The sequence below is a fragment of the Oncorhynchus gorbuscha genome, linkage group LG01 (assembly GCF_021184085.1).
Source record: "Oncorhynchus gorbuscha isolate QuinsamMale2020 ecotype Even-year linkage group LG01, OgorEven_v1.0, whole genome shotgun sequence".
Taxonomy (NCBI): Eukaryota; Metazoa; Chordata; class Actinopteri; order Salmoniformes; family Salmonidae; genus Oncorhynchus; species Oncorhynchus gorbuscha.
This window is the reverse complement of record NC_060173.1, coordinates 63574346-63589907: the sequence shown is the minus strand read 5'-3', so window position 1 is coordinate 63589907 and position 15562 is coordinate 63574346. Positions and strand designations below refer to the sequence as shown.

The 15562-nt window shown below is 45.4% G+C and overlaps 1 protein-coding gene across 1 annotated transcript in view; it reads right to left on the bottom strand.

The window, feature by feature from the left end:
* The window catches only part of LOC124041021 (membrane-associated guanylate kinase, WW and PDZ domain-containing protein 2-like), a 125291-nt gene that overhangs the window by 96692 nt on the left and 13037 nt on the right, over positions 1-15562 (bottom strand). Inside the window, exons 3-5 of the mRNA XM_046358181.1 lie at positions 3177-3234; positions 1614-1735; positions 33-215 (exon numbers count right to left, since the gene is read on the bottom strand). Of these exons, the coding sequence (XP_046214137.1) occupies positions 33-215; positions 1614-1735; positions 3177-3234 (363 nt within the window). The remainder of the gene's footprint in view (positions 1-32; positions 216-1613; positions 1736-3176; positions 3235-15562) is intronic.

Here is a 15562-nt window from a genome sequence, read left to right as displayed (position 1 = left end):
GTGTGTGTGTGTGGTTAGTTCCTGTACAGTACCTGTGTCCATCTTCCCATCCTGTGCGGCTGGGCCCTCAGGTATGACACTCTTGACCTGCAGGAACTCATCCGGCTCGTCCCCTCCAATGATGGTGAAGCCAAATCCCATGTTGCTCTTCTGGAGAGCCGTTGACAAGAAGGAGCCCTTCAGCTGTGTGGGGTCCCGTGTGAACGGGGGCTTCTCTGGAGAATGGGAGGGTGAGATTAGAGTAGGCCAGTTAAATACACCAGAATATTCACACTTCTTAAAAATATATTTTTTGTTAAGACAGTAGGATATATAGGGATAAAAAATGGAGGAGACAAATCAGAAATGGTCAGCCTGGACTGGAGTGGGGATTACATGTAGACTAGAGTTGGCAGTGTTACATCCATGCAGGACAACTTTATCACTAAGCATTTAATCACTACAACAGCGTTCACTATAAGTGGAGTGTCTGTACGTAATATGATATGCCATTTAGCAGACGATTTTATCCAAAGAGTGTACACGTTTTAAAATATGTTTGTTTGATCTCTGTGGGAATTGAACCCACATCCTTAGCATTGCTAGCGTGACGCTCTTACCAACAGAGAACCATGTTATGCCTGTGTCGATTATACACAGTGTAGTAAAAATACCTTCCTAATATTGAGTTTCACCCGCCACTTTTTGGCATCAGAACATCCTCAATTCATCAGGGCATGGACTCAACAAGGTGTCGATAGCGTTCCACAGGGATGCTGGTCCATGTGGATTCCAATGCTTCCCACAGTTCTGACAAGTTGGCTGGATGTCCTTTGGGCGGTGGACATTTCTTGGGACATTTCTTGATACATACGGGAAACTGTTGTGCGTGAAAAACCCAGCAGCATTGCTGTTCTAGACACAATTCAGTGTGTCTGGAACCTACTACCATACCCCGTTCAAAGGCACTTAAATATTTTGTCTTGCCCATACACAAGCCATATCTCAATTGTCTCAAGGCTTAAAAATCATTATTTAACCTCTCTCCTCCCCTCTATCTACACCGATTGAAGTGGATTCAACGACTAACATCAGTAAGGGATCATAGCTTTCACCTGGATTCACCTGGTCAGTCTGTCATGGAAAGAGCAAGTGTTCTTATCTCTCCTTACACTTAGTGTAAAAAACATTAAGAAGGGGAAGTAGTTTTTTGTATGCAGTGGCCTGGGCTGACACTGTGTATATATTTTCCTCTGAATACCAGGTAAAGGCAGAGTTGACAGTCCTTGGCTAAATTGGTCAGGTGCCACAAAGAGAGCCTTAGAAACTTTACAATTAGACCGGAACAGGGCAGCACGGCTGGCTCCTTAAGTGTACACGGAGAGCTAACATTAATAAAATACATGTCAATCTCTCCTGGCTCAAAGTAGAGGAGAGATTGACCTTCATCCCTACTAGTTTAAAAGACTAGCACACAGCTCAGACACCCATGCATACCCCACAAGATATGCCACCAGAGGTATCTTCACAGTCCCAAGTCCAGAACGGAGCACAGTACAACATAGAGCCCCATGGCTACATGGAACTCTATTCCACATCAAGTAACTCATGCAAGTATAGAGGTGTGGCTGTACCTCTGTAAATAGTCGGTAAGGGCAGAGCTGACAGTCCCTGGCTCTGCATCTGCTGCTGCTGCTCCAGTCGTCTCTTGGCCTCCAAGACGGGGTTCTCAAACTGGGTCCTTCTGTTGATGTGGCTGCAGGGAATAGGACTATGACAGTGAAATCCAGCAGCATCAGTGGGTTTTGGGTTCTCTTCTTCACGGGATACAGATACACATTGACTAATACACATCTAACGTAATATCGGTGAACATAGCTAAAATTGAAACCAATGCATGATTGAGATGAAAGTGTCATGTTAGGATTTTGTACTAAGTCTGTGGATACCCAACGGTAGCTATTGTAGTACACTATATTGGAAAATTGTAATGTGTCTATTAAATGTGTCTATTATATACAGAAAAATACTGTGAAAGCATTACACTGCAGCATACTGTAAATGAAGCTGTATTGTGGGAAGATGTGAGCGGTGAAAAAAAAGCTGTATTTTGAATGGTACTGTATGTACTGTATATTACCTAGCAACCAACCAGCTTGCAACAATCCCATTTAATTACAGTAAAACAAACAGTCTCAATGTATTAATTTAGCATTATAGTAGCATTGTATTTTTTACAGTACAATAGTTCAGTCAGTTGATCTGATATTCTATTAACTTACAAGCAGCTAGTGGTAAATAAGTAATATAATAATAATAATAATAATAATATATGCCATTTAGCAGACGCTTTTATCCAAAGCGACTTACAGTCATGCGTGCATACATTAACTGTGAAATATTACAATAGCTTACTTGCCACTAGTGGCCTCCCGAGTGGCGCAGCGGTCTAAGGCACTGCATCACAGTGCTAGAGGCGTCACTACAGACCAGGGTTAGATCTCAGGCTTTGTCAGGATGTCCTTGTCCTATCGTGCTCTAGCTACTCTATGGTGGGCCGGACGCATGCACGCTGACTTTGGTTGTACAGTATCTCCTCCAACACATTGGTGTGGCTGGCTTCCAGGTTAAGCAAGCAGTGTTAACAGGGCCATGTTTCGGAGGACGCATGACTCGACCTTCGCCTCTCCCGAGTCCGTACGGGAGTTGCAGCGATGGGACAAGGCTAACTACCACTTGGATATCACGAAATTGGGGATAAAGGAGTAAAAATTCAATAGAAAAAAATACTAAAATAAACTTTCTTGCCACTAGTACCCCCTTTACATTGTAACTAATTAAGATAGAAATACATTTCCATAGAACAGCATTGTTGAACATTCTTAAAATGTTTGTTGAATATTATAATGCTAATGTTAGACCTGAACCGAATGGGAATGTTAGCTAATGTCTTGGGAATGTCCTTAGAAAAAATGTTCTGCTAATTTTACTGTATCATCCTAATGTTCAACCACAACTGAATTTGAACGTAATGGGAATGTTAGCTAACGTCCTGGGAATTCTGCTAACAAAATGCTTTCTAAATGTTGGTGGAATGTTACTGTATCATCCTAATGTTAGATCAAAACCTGATTAGAAGTTAATGAGAATGTTAGCTAATGTCCTGGGAATGTTTTCTGTTTGCGGGGAGGACTTACTCTACGTAGTAACTGCCATAGATAGGGTCATCAATCTTCTCCCAGCCATACGGCAGCTCTAGACAGAGGAAGAAAGAAATAGTGTATTAGGAGAGAGGGGATTTTCTTTTTAAAAGAGCGGTTTGGGAACGATTTGGCAGGGACAAACCCACATTCAAGAAGGCCCCTTTTCCAGGTACTGGATAGAGCGAATAGTTAAATGAAAACAAAATGGATAGAATGTCCATAAGGGAACAGCAGGGAGGTAAGTGAGAAGTGAATGAAACAATAAAAATAACACATTAGACACTACTGTTCAAAAGTTTAGGGTCACTTAGAAATGTCCTTGTTTTTGAAAGAAAAGCACATTATTTGTCCATTAAAATGACATCAAATTGATCAGAAATACAGTGTAGACATTGTTAATGTTGTAAATGACTATTGTTGATGGATTAGCTATCACTTCCGGCGCCGACAGAGATGGCCGCATCGCTCCGCGTTCCTAGGAAACTATGCAGTTTTTTGTTTTTTTTTACGTGTTATTTCTTACATTGGTACCCCAGGTCATCTTAGGTTTCATTACATACAGTCGAGAAGAACTACTGAACATAAGAGCAGCGTTAACTCACCATCAGTACGACCAAGAATATGACTTTCGCGAAGCGGATCCTGTGTTCTGCCTTTCACCCAGGACAACGGAATGGATCCCAGCCGGCGACCCCAAAAAACGACTTCGTAAAAGAGGAAAACGAAGCGGTCTTCTGGTCAGACTCCGGAGACGGGCACATCGTGCACCACTCTCTAGCATTCTCCTCGCCAATCTCCAGTCTCTTGACAACAAAGTTGATGAAATCCGAGCAAGGTTAGCATTCCAGAGGGACATCAGAGACTGTAACGTTCTTTGAAACATGGCTCACTGGAGAGACTCTATCGGAGTCGGTGCAGCCAGCTGGTTTCTCCACGCATCGCGCCGGCAGAAACAAACATCTTTCTGGTAAGAAGAGGGGCGGGGGCGTATGCTTCATGGTTAACGTGACGTGGTCTTGCCACAACAACATACAGGAACTCAAGTCCTTCTGTTCACCTGATTTAGAATTCCTCACAATCAAATGTCGACCGCATTATCTACCAAGGGAATTCTCTTCGATTATAATCACAGCCGTATATATTCCCCCCCAAGCAGACACATCGATGGCTCTGAAAGAACTTTATTTGACTCTTTGCAAACTGGAATCCATATATCCGGAGGCTGCATTCATTGTAGCTGGGGATTTTAACAAGGCTAATCTGACAACAAGACTCCCTAAAATTTATCAGCATATCGATTGCGCAAACAGGGCTGGAAAAACCTTTGATCATTGCTATTCCAACTTCCGCGACGCATATAAGGCCCTGCCCCGCTCTCCTTTCGGAAAAGCTGACCATGACTCCATTTTGTTGATCTCTGCCTACAGACAGAAACTAAAACAAGAAGCTCCCGCGCTGAGGTCTATTCAACGCTGGTCCGACCAATCTGATTCCACACTCCAAGACTGCTTCCATCACGTGGACTGGAATATGTTCCATATTGCGTCAGACAACAATATTGACGAATACGCTGATTCGGTGAGCGAGTTCATTAGAACGTGCGTTGAAGATGTCGTTCCCATAGCAACGATTAAAACATTCCCAAACCAGAAACTGTGGATTGATGGCAGCATTCGCGTGAAACTGAAAGCGCGAACCACTGCTTTTAATCAGGGCAAGGTGACTGGAAACATGACCGAATACAGTGTAACTATTCCCTCCGCAAGGCAATCAAACAAGCTAAGCGTCAGTATAGAGACAAAGTAGAATCTCAATTCAACGGCTCAGACACAAGAGGCATGTGGCAGGGTCTACAGTCAATCACAGATTACAAAAAGAAAACCAGCCCCGTCACAGACCAGGATGTCTTGCTCCCAGGCAGACTAAATAACTTTTTTGCTCGCTTTGAGGACAATACAGTGCCACTGACACGGCCCGCAACTAAAACATGCGGACTCTCCTTCACTGCAGCCGACCTGAGGAAAACATTTAAATATGTCAACCCTCGCAAGGCTGCAGGCCCAAGACGGCATCCCCAGGCGCGCTCTCAGAGCATGGTAAGGTAACTGAGCTAGTCAAGGACCATATCACCTCCACCCTACCTGACAGCCTAGACCCACTCCAATTTGCTTACCGCCCAAATAGGTCCACAGACGATGCAATCTCAACCACACCGCACACTGCCCTAACCCATCTGGACAAGAGGAATTCCTATGTGAGAATGCTGTTAATCGACGACAGCTCGGCATTTAACACCATAGTGCCCTCCAAGCTCGTCATCAAGCTCGAGACCCTGGGTCTTGACCCCGCCCTTTGCAACAGGGTACTGGACTTCCTGACGGGCCGCCCCCAGGTGGTGAGTGTAGGCAACAACATCTCCACCCCGCTGATCCTCAACACTGGGGCCCCACAAGGGTGCGTTCTGAGCCCTCTCCTGTACTCCCTGTTCACCCACGACTGCGTGGCCACGCACGCCTCCAACTCAATCATCAAGTTTGTGGACGACACAACAGTGGTAGGCTTGATTACCAACAACGACGAGACGGCCTACAGGGAGGAGGTGAGGGCCCTCGGAGTGTGGTGTCAGGAAAATAACCTCACACTCAACGTCAACAAAACTAAGGAGGTGATTGTGGACTTCAGGAAACAGCAGAGTGAACACCCCCTATCCACATCGATGGAACAGTAGTGGAGATGGTAGTAAGTTTTAAGTTCCTCAGCATGCACATCACAGACAAACTGAATTGGTCCACCCACACAGACCGCATCGTGAAGAAGGCGCAGCAGCGCCTCTTCAACCTCAGGAGGCTGAAGAAATTCGGCTTGTCACCAAAAGCACTCACAAACTTCTACAGATGCAGAATCGAGAGCATCCTGTCGGGCTGTATCACTGCCTGGTACGGCAACTGCTCCGCCCACAACCATAAGGCTCTCCAGAAGGTAGTGAGGTAGTGCACAACGCATCACCGGGGGCAAACTACCTGCCCTCCAGGACACCTACACCACCCGATGTCACAGGAAGGCCATAAAGATCATCAAGGACAACAACCACCCGAGCCACTGCCTGTTCACCCCGCTATCATCCAGAAGGCGAGGTCAGTACAGGTGCATAAAATCTGGGACCGAGAGACTGAAAAACAGCTATCTCGAGGCCATCAGACTGTTAAACAGCCACCACTAAGATTGAGTGGCTGCTGCCAACACACTGACTCAACTCCAGCCACTTTAATAATGGGAATTGATGGGAAATGATGTAAAATATATCACTAGCCACTTTAAACAATGCTACCTAATATAATGTTTACATACCCTACATTATTCATCTCATATGTATACGTATATACTGTACTCTATATCATCTACTGCATCCTTATGTAATACATGTATCACTAGCCACTTTAACTATGCCACTTTGTTTACATACTCATCTCATATGTATATACTGCACTCAATACCATCTACTGTATCTTGCCTGTGCCGCTCTGTACCATCACTCATTCATATATCTTTATGTACATATTCTTTATCCCCTTACACTTGTGTCTATAAGGTAGTAGTTTTGGAATTGTTAGCTAGATTACTTGTTGGTTATTACTGCATTGTCGGAACTAGAAGCACAAGCATTTCGCTACACTCGCATTAACATCTGCTAACCATGTGTATGTGACAAATAACATTTGATTTGATTTGACAATGTGCCATTGGAACACAGGAGTGATGGTTGCTGATAATGGGCCTCTGTACGCCTATGTAGATATTCCATTAAAGAATCTGCCGTTTCCAGCTACAATAGTCATTCACAACATTAACAATGTCTACACTGTATTTCTGATCAAATTGATGTTACTTTAAATGTACAAAAAATAGCTATTCTTTCAAAAACGAGGACATTTCTAAGTAACCCAAAACTTCTGTGTGTCTGTTTGTTTGTTATTGGGGTGACAGGTAGCCTAGTGAATAGAGCGTTGGGCCAGTAACGAAATGTTACTAGATCTAATCCCTGAGCTGACGAGGTAAAAGTGCCTACCTCCTCTCTGTAAGCCATCTCGTTGTTGATGGTGATCAGGCCTACTACTGTTGTGTATTGTCAGAGAACTTGATTGTGGGGTTGGAACTGTGTGAGGCCAAGCAATCGTGGGTATATAGGGAGTACAGGAGGGTACTAAGGATGCACACTTGTGGGGCCCCCGTGTTGAGGATCAGTGTGTAGGAGGTAATGTTGCTTGACTTCACCACCTGTAGGTGGCCGATCAGGCATCCCAGGACCCAGTTGCATGGGGAGGAGTTTAGTCCGAAGGTCATGAGCTTTGTGATGAGCTTAGAGGGCACTATGGTAATGAAGGCCGAGCAGTAGTTGACAAACAGCATCCTCATCCGCATTATTTTTGTACAGTTGGGTGAGGACACTGCAGTGCAATAGCGATTGCGTCGTCGATGGATCTGTCAGGGCAGTAGATGAATAGGAGAGGGTTGTGTGTGTTGGGGAGGGAGGTGGTCTTTGACTAGCCTCTCGAAGTATTTATAGTCAGTTCAGTTACTTTCCCTTTCTTGGGCACAGGGATGCTAGTGGAAAATGCCAGAACTTATCAGCTTTGAGGGTTCTGGATACCGTCTGCGAGGGTTAACACGCTTGAATGACTTACATACAGTTGAAGTCGGAAGTTTACATACACCTTATCCAAATACATTTAAATTCAGTTTTTCACAGTTCCTGACATTTAATCCTCATAAGAATTCCCTGTTTTAGGTCAGTTAGGATAACCACTATTTTAAGAATGTGAAATGATAGAATAATATAGAGAGAAGGATTTATTTCAGCTTTTATTTCTTAAATCACATTCCCAGTGGGTCAGAAGTTTACATACTAAACTAGTATTTGGTAGTATTGCCTTTAAATTGCTTAACTTGGGTCAACTGTCTCCGGTATCCTTCCACAAGCTTCCCACAATAAGTTGGCCCATTCCTCCTGATATAGCTGGTGTAACTGAGTCATGTTTGTAGGCCTCCTTGCTCGCACATGCTTTTTCAGCTATGCCCACACATTTTATATGGGATTGAGGTCAGGGCTTTGTGATGGCCATTTCAATACCTTGACTTTGTTGTCCTTAAGCCATTTTGCCACAACTTCGGAAGAATGCTTAGGGTCATTGTCCATTTGGAAGACCCATTTGCGACCAAGCTTTAACTTCCTGACTGATATCTTGATGTTGCTTCCATATATTCACATAATTTTCCTTTCCTCATGATATCATCTATTTTGTGAAGTGCACCAGTCCCTCCTACAGCAAAACACCCCCACAACATGATGTTCCGTGCTTCACGGTGGGGATGGTGTTCTTCGGCTTACAAGCATTCCTTTTTTTCCCTCCAAACATAAATGGCTTTAAGGAATACCTAGGATAGGATAAAGTAATCCTTCTCACCCCCCCCCCCCCCCCCCCCCCTTAAAAGATTTAGATGCACTATTGTAAAGTGGCTGCTCCACTGGATGTCATAAGGTGAACGCACCAATTTGTAAGTCGCTCTGGATAAGAGCGTCTGCTAAATGACTTAAATGTAATGTAATGTAAATGTAAAATTAAAGTCCCCAGCCACTAGGAGTGCCACCTCTGGAAGAGGATTGTCTTGTTTGCTTATGGCCTTATAGAGCTTGTTGAGTGCAGTCCTAGTGCCAGCAACAGTTTGTTTTCGTAAATAGACAGCCACAAAAAAAAGATATATGAAAACGTTCTTGTTAAATAGTGTGGTCTACAGCTAATCATAAGATACTCTATCTCAGGCGACCAAATATTAGATTCCGTGCACAAGCTGTTATTGACAGACCGCCACCCCTTGTCTTTACCGGAGGCAGCTGTTCTATCTTGCCGATGCATGGAAAACCCAGCCAGCTGTATGTTATCAATGTTGTCATTCAGCCATGACTTGATGAAATACAATATATTAGTTTTTAATGTTAGGGCTAGGGTCCTTTTTTCTCAATTTCTGGCTGCCTGACGTCCCCAAAGTAAACTGCCTGTTGCTCAGGCCCTGAAGCCAGGATATGCATATAATTGGTACCATTGGAAACAAGACACTTTGAAGTTTGTGAAATGTTAAAATAATGTAGGAGACTAACACAATAGATATGGTAGGAGAAAATTGAAAGAATAACCAACCGGAAATGTATTTTTTTTGAGAGCCCATGTCATACAATGGAACGTATGGGGAAATGATTAAATCTATCTTCCAGTGTGCAATTTCTGTCTTCCACTGGGTGTCAGTAGTCTTTGTTCAAGGTTTCAGGCTTGTTTCTTCCAAAATGAGTAAGAAATATGAGTTACTACAGGAACGCAGACTTGGAAATCCATGTATGCGTGCGCGATGAAGAGGACACACCTGCTAATATCGTTTTCCTATTGAACATACTCCTTTCCGTATGAAATATTATAGTTTAATTACATTTTAGGGTATCTGAGGATTAAATTGAAATATATTTTGACTTGTTGAAACAAAGTTTAGGTGTGGATTTTAGGATTCCTATCTTGGCATGTTGAACTAGTGGATTACTCAAATCGATGGCGCCAACTAAAGTTTTTTTGGGGTATAAAGAAGGATTTTATCTAACAAAACTACACTACATGTTATAGCTGGGTCCCTTTTGGATGACAAATCAGAGGAGGATTTTCAAATAGTAAATGAGTATTTCATCGCTATTTGTGAATTTATGAAACCTGTGCCGGTGGAAAAATATTTTGATGTGGGGCGCCATCCTCAAACAATCACATGGCATGCTTTCACTGTAATGGTTACTGTAAATTGGACAGTGCAGTTAGATTAACAAGAATGTAAGCTTTAAACCAATATGACACTTGTATGTACCTAAATGTATAATATCCATAATTTTTATGATTATTTATTTGAATTGTGCGCCCTCCAGTTTCACCGGAAGTTGTCTCACTAGCCTTATTGTCCCGTTGGTAGGATAGTCTTGATCAGAGCTCATCCAGTTTATTATCCAATGATCGCACGTTGGCTAATAGGACTGGTGGTAGAAGGGGGGTACGCACTGGCCTTCGGATTCTTACAAGACACCGCAACCTACGACCCCTAAATCTCCTCTTCATCTGAATGTCTGGGATTTGGGTCTTGTCCGGTGTCTGAAGTAAATCCTTTGCGTCCGATTTGTTGTCTTTCAGTGTACCAGTGTTTTGTTGCTTGTCATTGTATTTTTTTTTGTGGACCACAGGAAGAATAGCTGCTGCCTCTGCAAAAAGCTCATGGGGATCCAAATAAACACAGAATTCTCTGGCTGAATTGATTACATCAACTACATAAAACCACCTTGAATCTCTGCCATTTTCATTGGATAAAGAGAGAGCTATATAGGGAATAGGGTACCATTTACCGCTTCCCCCTCCCCCTCCAAAGAACTACCTTAAATATCCTTATTTTCTCCCCTTGGCTGTGAGCCACCTTAAATGGCTGCCCTCCCTTCATATGGAAAGAGGAAACCGTTTCCATAGCAACCACCAGAGGAAGTATCTTTTTTTATCTTCGGAGCTGAGGGCTCTGTTTTGTCTCTAATCCATGCCTCTCAAATAGAGAAACTGAGAATGTTGTTAATAGCGAGTGTGTTATTGTGTTTGCAGTATGAAATGTATGGATGTGTATCAGCAATGTTAAGTGTGTGTGTGGTTTAAGCTCTGATTCATATTACACTTGGATACGTGACTGAATGAACGTAGCACATATCTTCTATGACATTAAATCAATTGACGCCACACATGCATCAACTCAGCCTAAAATAGATAGTAACACATAGCACAGACAGTTTACATGAGTGTGTGGGTCATTATGTAGATGGGTATTTGTGCAAAAATGTGATGTGCTGGGTATAACGTCAGTTTGCATGTTTGTGTGTGTGTCATGCATCTCGGATATTACAACAAATTTTGAATCCTCTGCATTAGATGACTCATTCATCTTTTCTCTCTTACACACACACACACACTCCCCGTGACCATCAGAACACTGCAGGAACTCATCTGAATCATATCCGAGCTCAGGAAGGAAGCACACTCATACAAGGGGTGGTTCATAGAATTACATATACAGTGGGGCAAAAAAGTATTTAGTCAGCCACCAATTGTGCAAGTTCTCCCACTTAAAAAGATGAGAGAGGCCTGTAATTTTCATCATAGATACACTTCAACTATGACAGATAAAATGACAAAAATAAATCCAGAAAATCACATTGTAGGATTTTTAATGAATTTATTGGCAAATTATGGTGGAAAATAATTATTTGGTCACCTACAAACAAGTAAGATTTCTGGCTCACACAGACCTGTAACTTCTTTACGAGGCTCCTCTGTCCTCCACTCGTTACATGTATTAATGGCACCTGTTTGAACTTGTTATCAGTATAAAAGACACCTGTCCACAACCTCAAACAGTCACACTCAAAACTCCACTATGGCCAAGACCAAAGAGCTGTCAAATAACACCAGAAACAAAATTGTAGACCTGCACCAGGCTGGGAAGACTGCATCTGCAATAGGTAAGCAGCTTGGTTTGAAGAAATCAACTGTGGTAGCAATTATTGGTAAATAGAAGGCATACAAAAACACCATAATCTCCCTCGATCTGGGGCTCCACGCAAGATCTCACCCCGTGGGGTAAAAATGATCACAAGAACGGTGAGCAAAAATCCCAGAACCACACGGGGGGACCTAGTGAATGACCTGCAGAGAGCTGGGACCAAAGTAACATAGCCTACCATCAGGAACACACTACGCCGCCAGGGACTCAAATCCTGCAGTGCCAGATGTGTCCCCCTGCTTAAGCCAGTACATGTCCAGGCCCGTCTGAAGTTTCCTAGAGAGCATTTGGATGATCCAGAAGAAGATTGGGATGTCATATGGTCAGATGAAACCAAGATATAACTTTTTTGTAAAAACTCAACCCTAACCCTAACCCTAACCCTTTTTTGTAAAAACTCAACTCGTCATGTTTGGAGGACAAAGAATTCTGAGTTGCATCCAAGAACACCATACCTACTGTGAATCATGGGGGTGGAAACATCATGCTTTGGGGCTGTTTTTCTGTAAAGGGACCAGGACGACTGATCCGTGTAAAGGGAAGAATGAATGGGGCCATGTATCGTGAGATTTTGAGTGAAAACCTCCTTCCATCAGCAAGGGCATTGAAGACGGAACTTTGCTGGGTCTTTCAGCATGACAATGACCCCAAACACACCGCCCGGGCAATGAAGGAGGGGCTTCGTAAGAAGCATTTCAAGGTCCTGGAGTGGCCTAGCCAGTCTCCAGATCTCAACCCCATAGAAAATCTTTGGAGGGATTGAAAGTCCGTGTTGCCCAGCAACAGCCCCAAAACATCACTGCTCTAGAGGAGATCTGCATGGAGGAATGGGCCAAAATACTAGCAACAGCGTGTGTAAACCTTGTGAATGTAACGACGTTCGTCTGTTGTAAGAAGAGAGTCAGACCGAAATGCAGCGTGTAGGTTACTCATGACTTTAATGAATGAAAAGGTACATGAAATAACTGAATTACGAAAACAACAAACGAAACGTGAAACTAATTACAGCCTATCTGGTGACTACTACACAGAGACAGGAACAAACACCCACGAAATACAAAGCGAAAGTCAGGCTGTCTAAATACGGTTCCCAATCAGAGACAACGATAAGCACCTGACTCTGATTGAGAATCGCCTCAGGCAGCCAAGCCTAACTAGAAAAAACCCTAATCAGCCGCAATCCCAAATAATACAAACCCCAATAAGAAACACAGCATATAAACCCATGTCACACCCTGGCCTACCCAAACATATAACAAAAACACAAAATACAATGACCAAGGCATGACAGAACCTCCCCCCTAAGGTGCGGACTCCCGGATGCACCTCAAGAGCATAGGGAGGGTCCAGGTGGGCGTCTGTCCATGGTGGCGGTTCTGGCTCGGGACGTGGACCCCACTCCATTAATGTCCTATTTCCTCCCCTTCGCGTCCTGGGATAATCCACCTTCTCCGCCGACCATGGCCTAATAGTCCTCACCCAGATCCCCACATAACTGAGGAGCAGCTCGTGACAGATGGGCAGCTCGGGACAGAGGGGCATCTCAGGACAGAGGGGCATCTCGGGACAGAGGGGAAGCTCGGGACAGAGGGGCAGCTCGGGACAGAGGGGCAGTCCGGGACAGAGGGACAGCTCGGGACAGAGGGGCAGCTCGGGACCGAAGCAGCCCGGGACTGAGGGGAAGCCCGGTACTGAGGGGAAGCCCAGTACTGAGAGGAAGCCCAGTACTGAGAGGAAGCTCAGTACTGAGAGGAAGCTCAGGCAGGTAGTAGGCTCCGGTAAATCCTGGCTGGCTGGCAGATCTGGAAGAGACAGGTTGTCGGGCAGATCTGGAAGAGACTGGTTGTCGGGCAGCGCTGGGCTGACTGGGAGCACTGGCGGCGCTGGGCAGACTGGGAGCACTGGCGGTGCTGGGCAGACTGGGAGCACTGGCGGCGCTGGGCAGACTGGGAGCACTGGCGGCGCTGGGCAGACTGGGAGCAATGGTGGCACTGGGCAGACTGGTGGCGCTGGGCAGACTGGCGGCGCTGGGCAGACTGGGAGCACTGGGCAGACTGGGAGCACTAGCGGCGCTGGGCAGACTGGCGGCGCCGGGCAGACTGGGAGCACTGGCCGCGCTGGGCAGACTGGGAGCACTGGCCGCGCTGGGCAGACTGGGAGCACTGGCCGCGCTGGGCCGACTGGAAGCACTGGCCGCGCTGGGCCGACTGGGAGCACTGGCCGCGCTGGGCCGACTGGGAGCACTGGCCGCGCTGGGCAGACTGGAGACTCCGGCAGCACAGGAGAGGAGAAAGGCTCTGGCTGTGCTAAACGGGAGACTCCAACAGTGCAGGAGAGGAGAAAAGCGCTGGCTGCGCTGAACAGGCGAGGCGCACTGGAGGCCTGGTGCGTGGTACTGGAACTGGTGGTACTGGCTCGAGGACACGCACAGGAAGCCTGGTGCGGGGAGCTGCTACCGGAGGACTGGTGTGTAGAGGTGGCTCTGGATAGACCGGACCGTGCAGGCGCACTGGAGCTCTTGAGCACCGAGCCTGCCCAAGCTTACCTGGCTCGATGCCCACACTAGCCCGGCCAATAGGAAGGGCTGGTATGTGCCGCACCTGGCTCTGCACCCACACTGGAAACACCGTGCGCTCCATAGCATAACACGGTGCCTGCCCGGTCTCTCTAGCCCAACGGTGAGCACAGGGACTATGAGCAGGTCTCCTACCTGGCATAACTATTCTCCCTTCTAGCCCCCTCCCAATAATTTTTTGGAGCTGTTTTTCCGGTGTCCAACCGCGTCGCCGTGCTGCCTCCTCATACCAGCGCCTCTCCGCTTTAGACGCGTCTATTTCTTCCTTGGAACGGCGATATTCTCCCGGCTGCGCCCAGGGTCCTTTACCGTCTAATATCATCTCCCAAGACCAGAAGTCCTTATATTGCTGCTCCTCACAATTAACAGGGAGAGTAGGCTCAGGTCTGAATCTGCCCTGACTTGGGGACAGTGAAGAGAATCATGCCTGTGAGTATAACAGAATTTATGTAGCAGGCTAAACCCAGAGGACTAACATTTCAGATTTTTTTTTTTTGAGGTCTCTGTCTGTTCAGTAAGTTCTCGTTGGCAAACAATATTTCTTAGGAACTGGTTTTCCTAAGCAGAAATTAACAACATAAATGTGTATGTGCCTAACACAGGGAGAGAGAGAGGAGGGCTCTATTTGGATGTCTTAGACAGGAACTCACAGGTAGAGCCTGAGGAGACTGGAACTGTACAATGGATTTTCCGAAAGATAGAAATGGGGAAGAGCCTCATTCATTGTCAGTGGGAGTGTTATTAATCAGTTCGACTTGAACGTTTTTACATGTCCAGGAATCAGAGGCTGTTGGGCACTACCATTCTCCCGGTGGGGTTTACGGATCACCACATAACCATGGCTCGGCTGTCTATTTCACCAGGGTCTCGGCAGGCATCCTATCGTATTTAATTTTTTTTTACCTTTATTTTACTAGGCAAGTCAGTTAAGAACAAATTCTTATTTTCAATGACGGCCTAGGAACAGTGGGTTAACTGCCTGTTCAGGGGCAGAACGACAGATTTGTACCTTGTCAGCTCGGGGATTCGAACTTGCAACCTTTCGGTTACTAGTCCAATGCTCTAACCGCTAGGCTACTCTGCCGTATGAGTAGAGTATAATAGAGTAGAGTACAATAGTGTATGAGTGTCTGAGTCAATGGTGGGATGTGGGGAAAGTCCAAATTTGGTTTTTCCGTCAACAGTA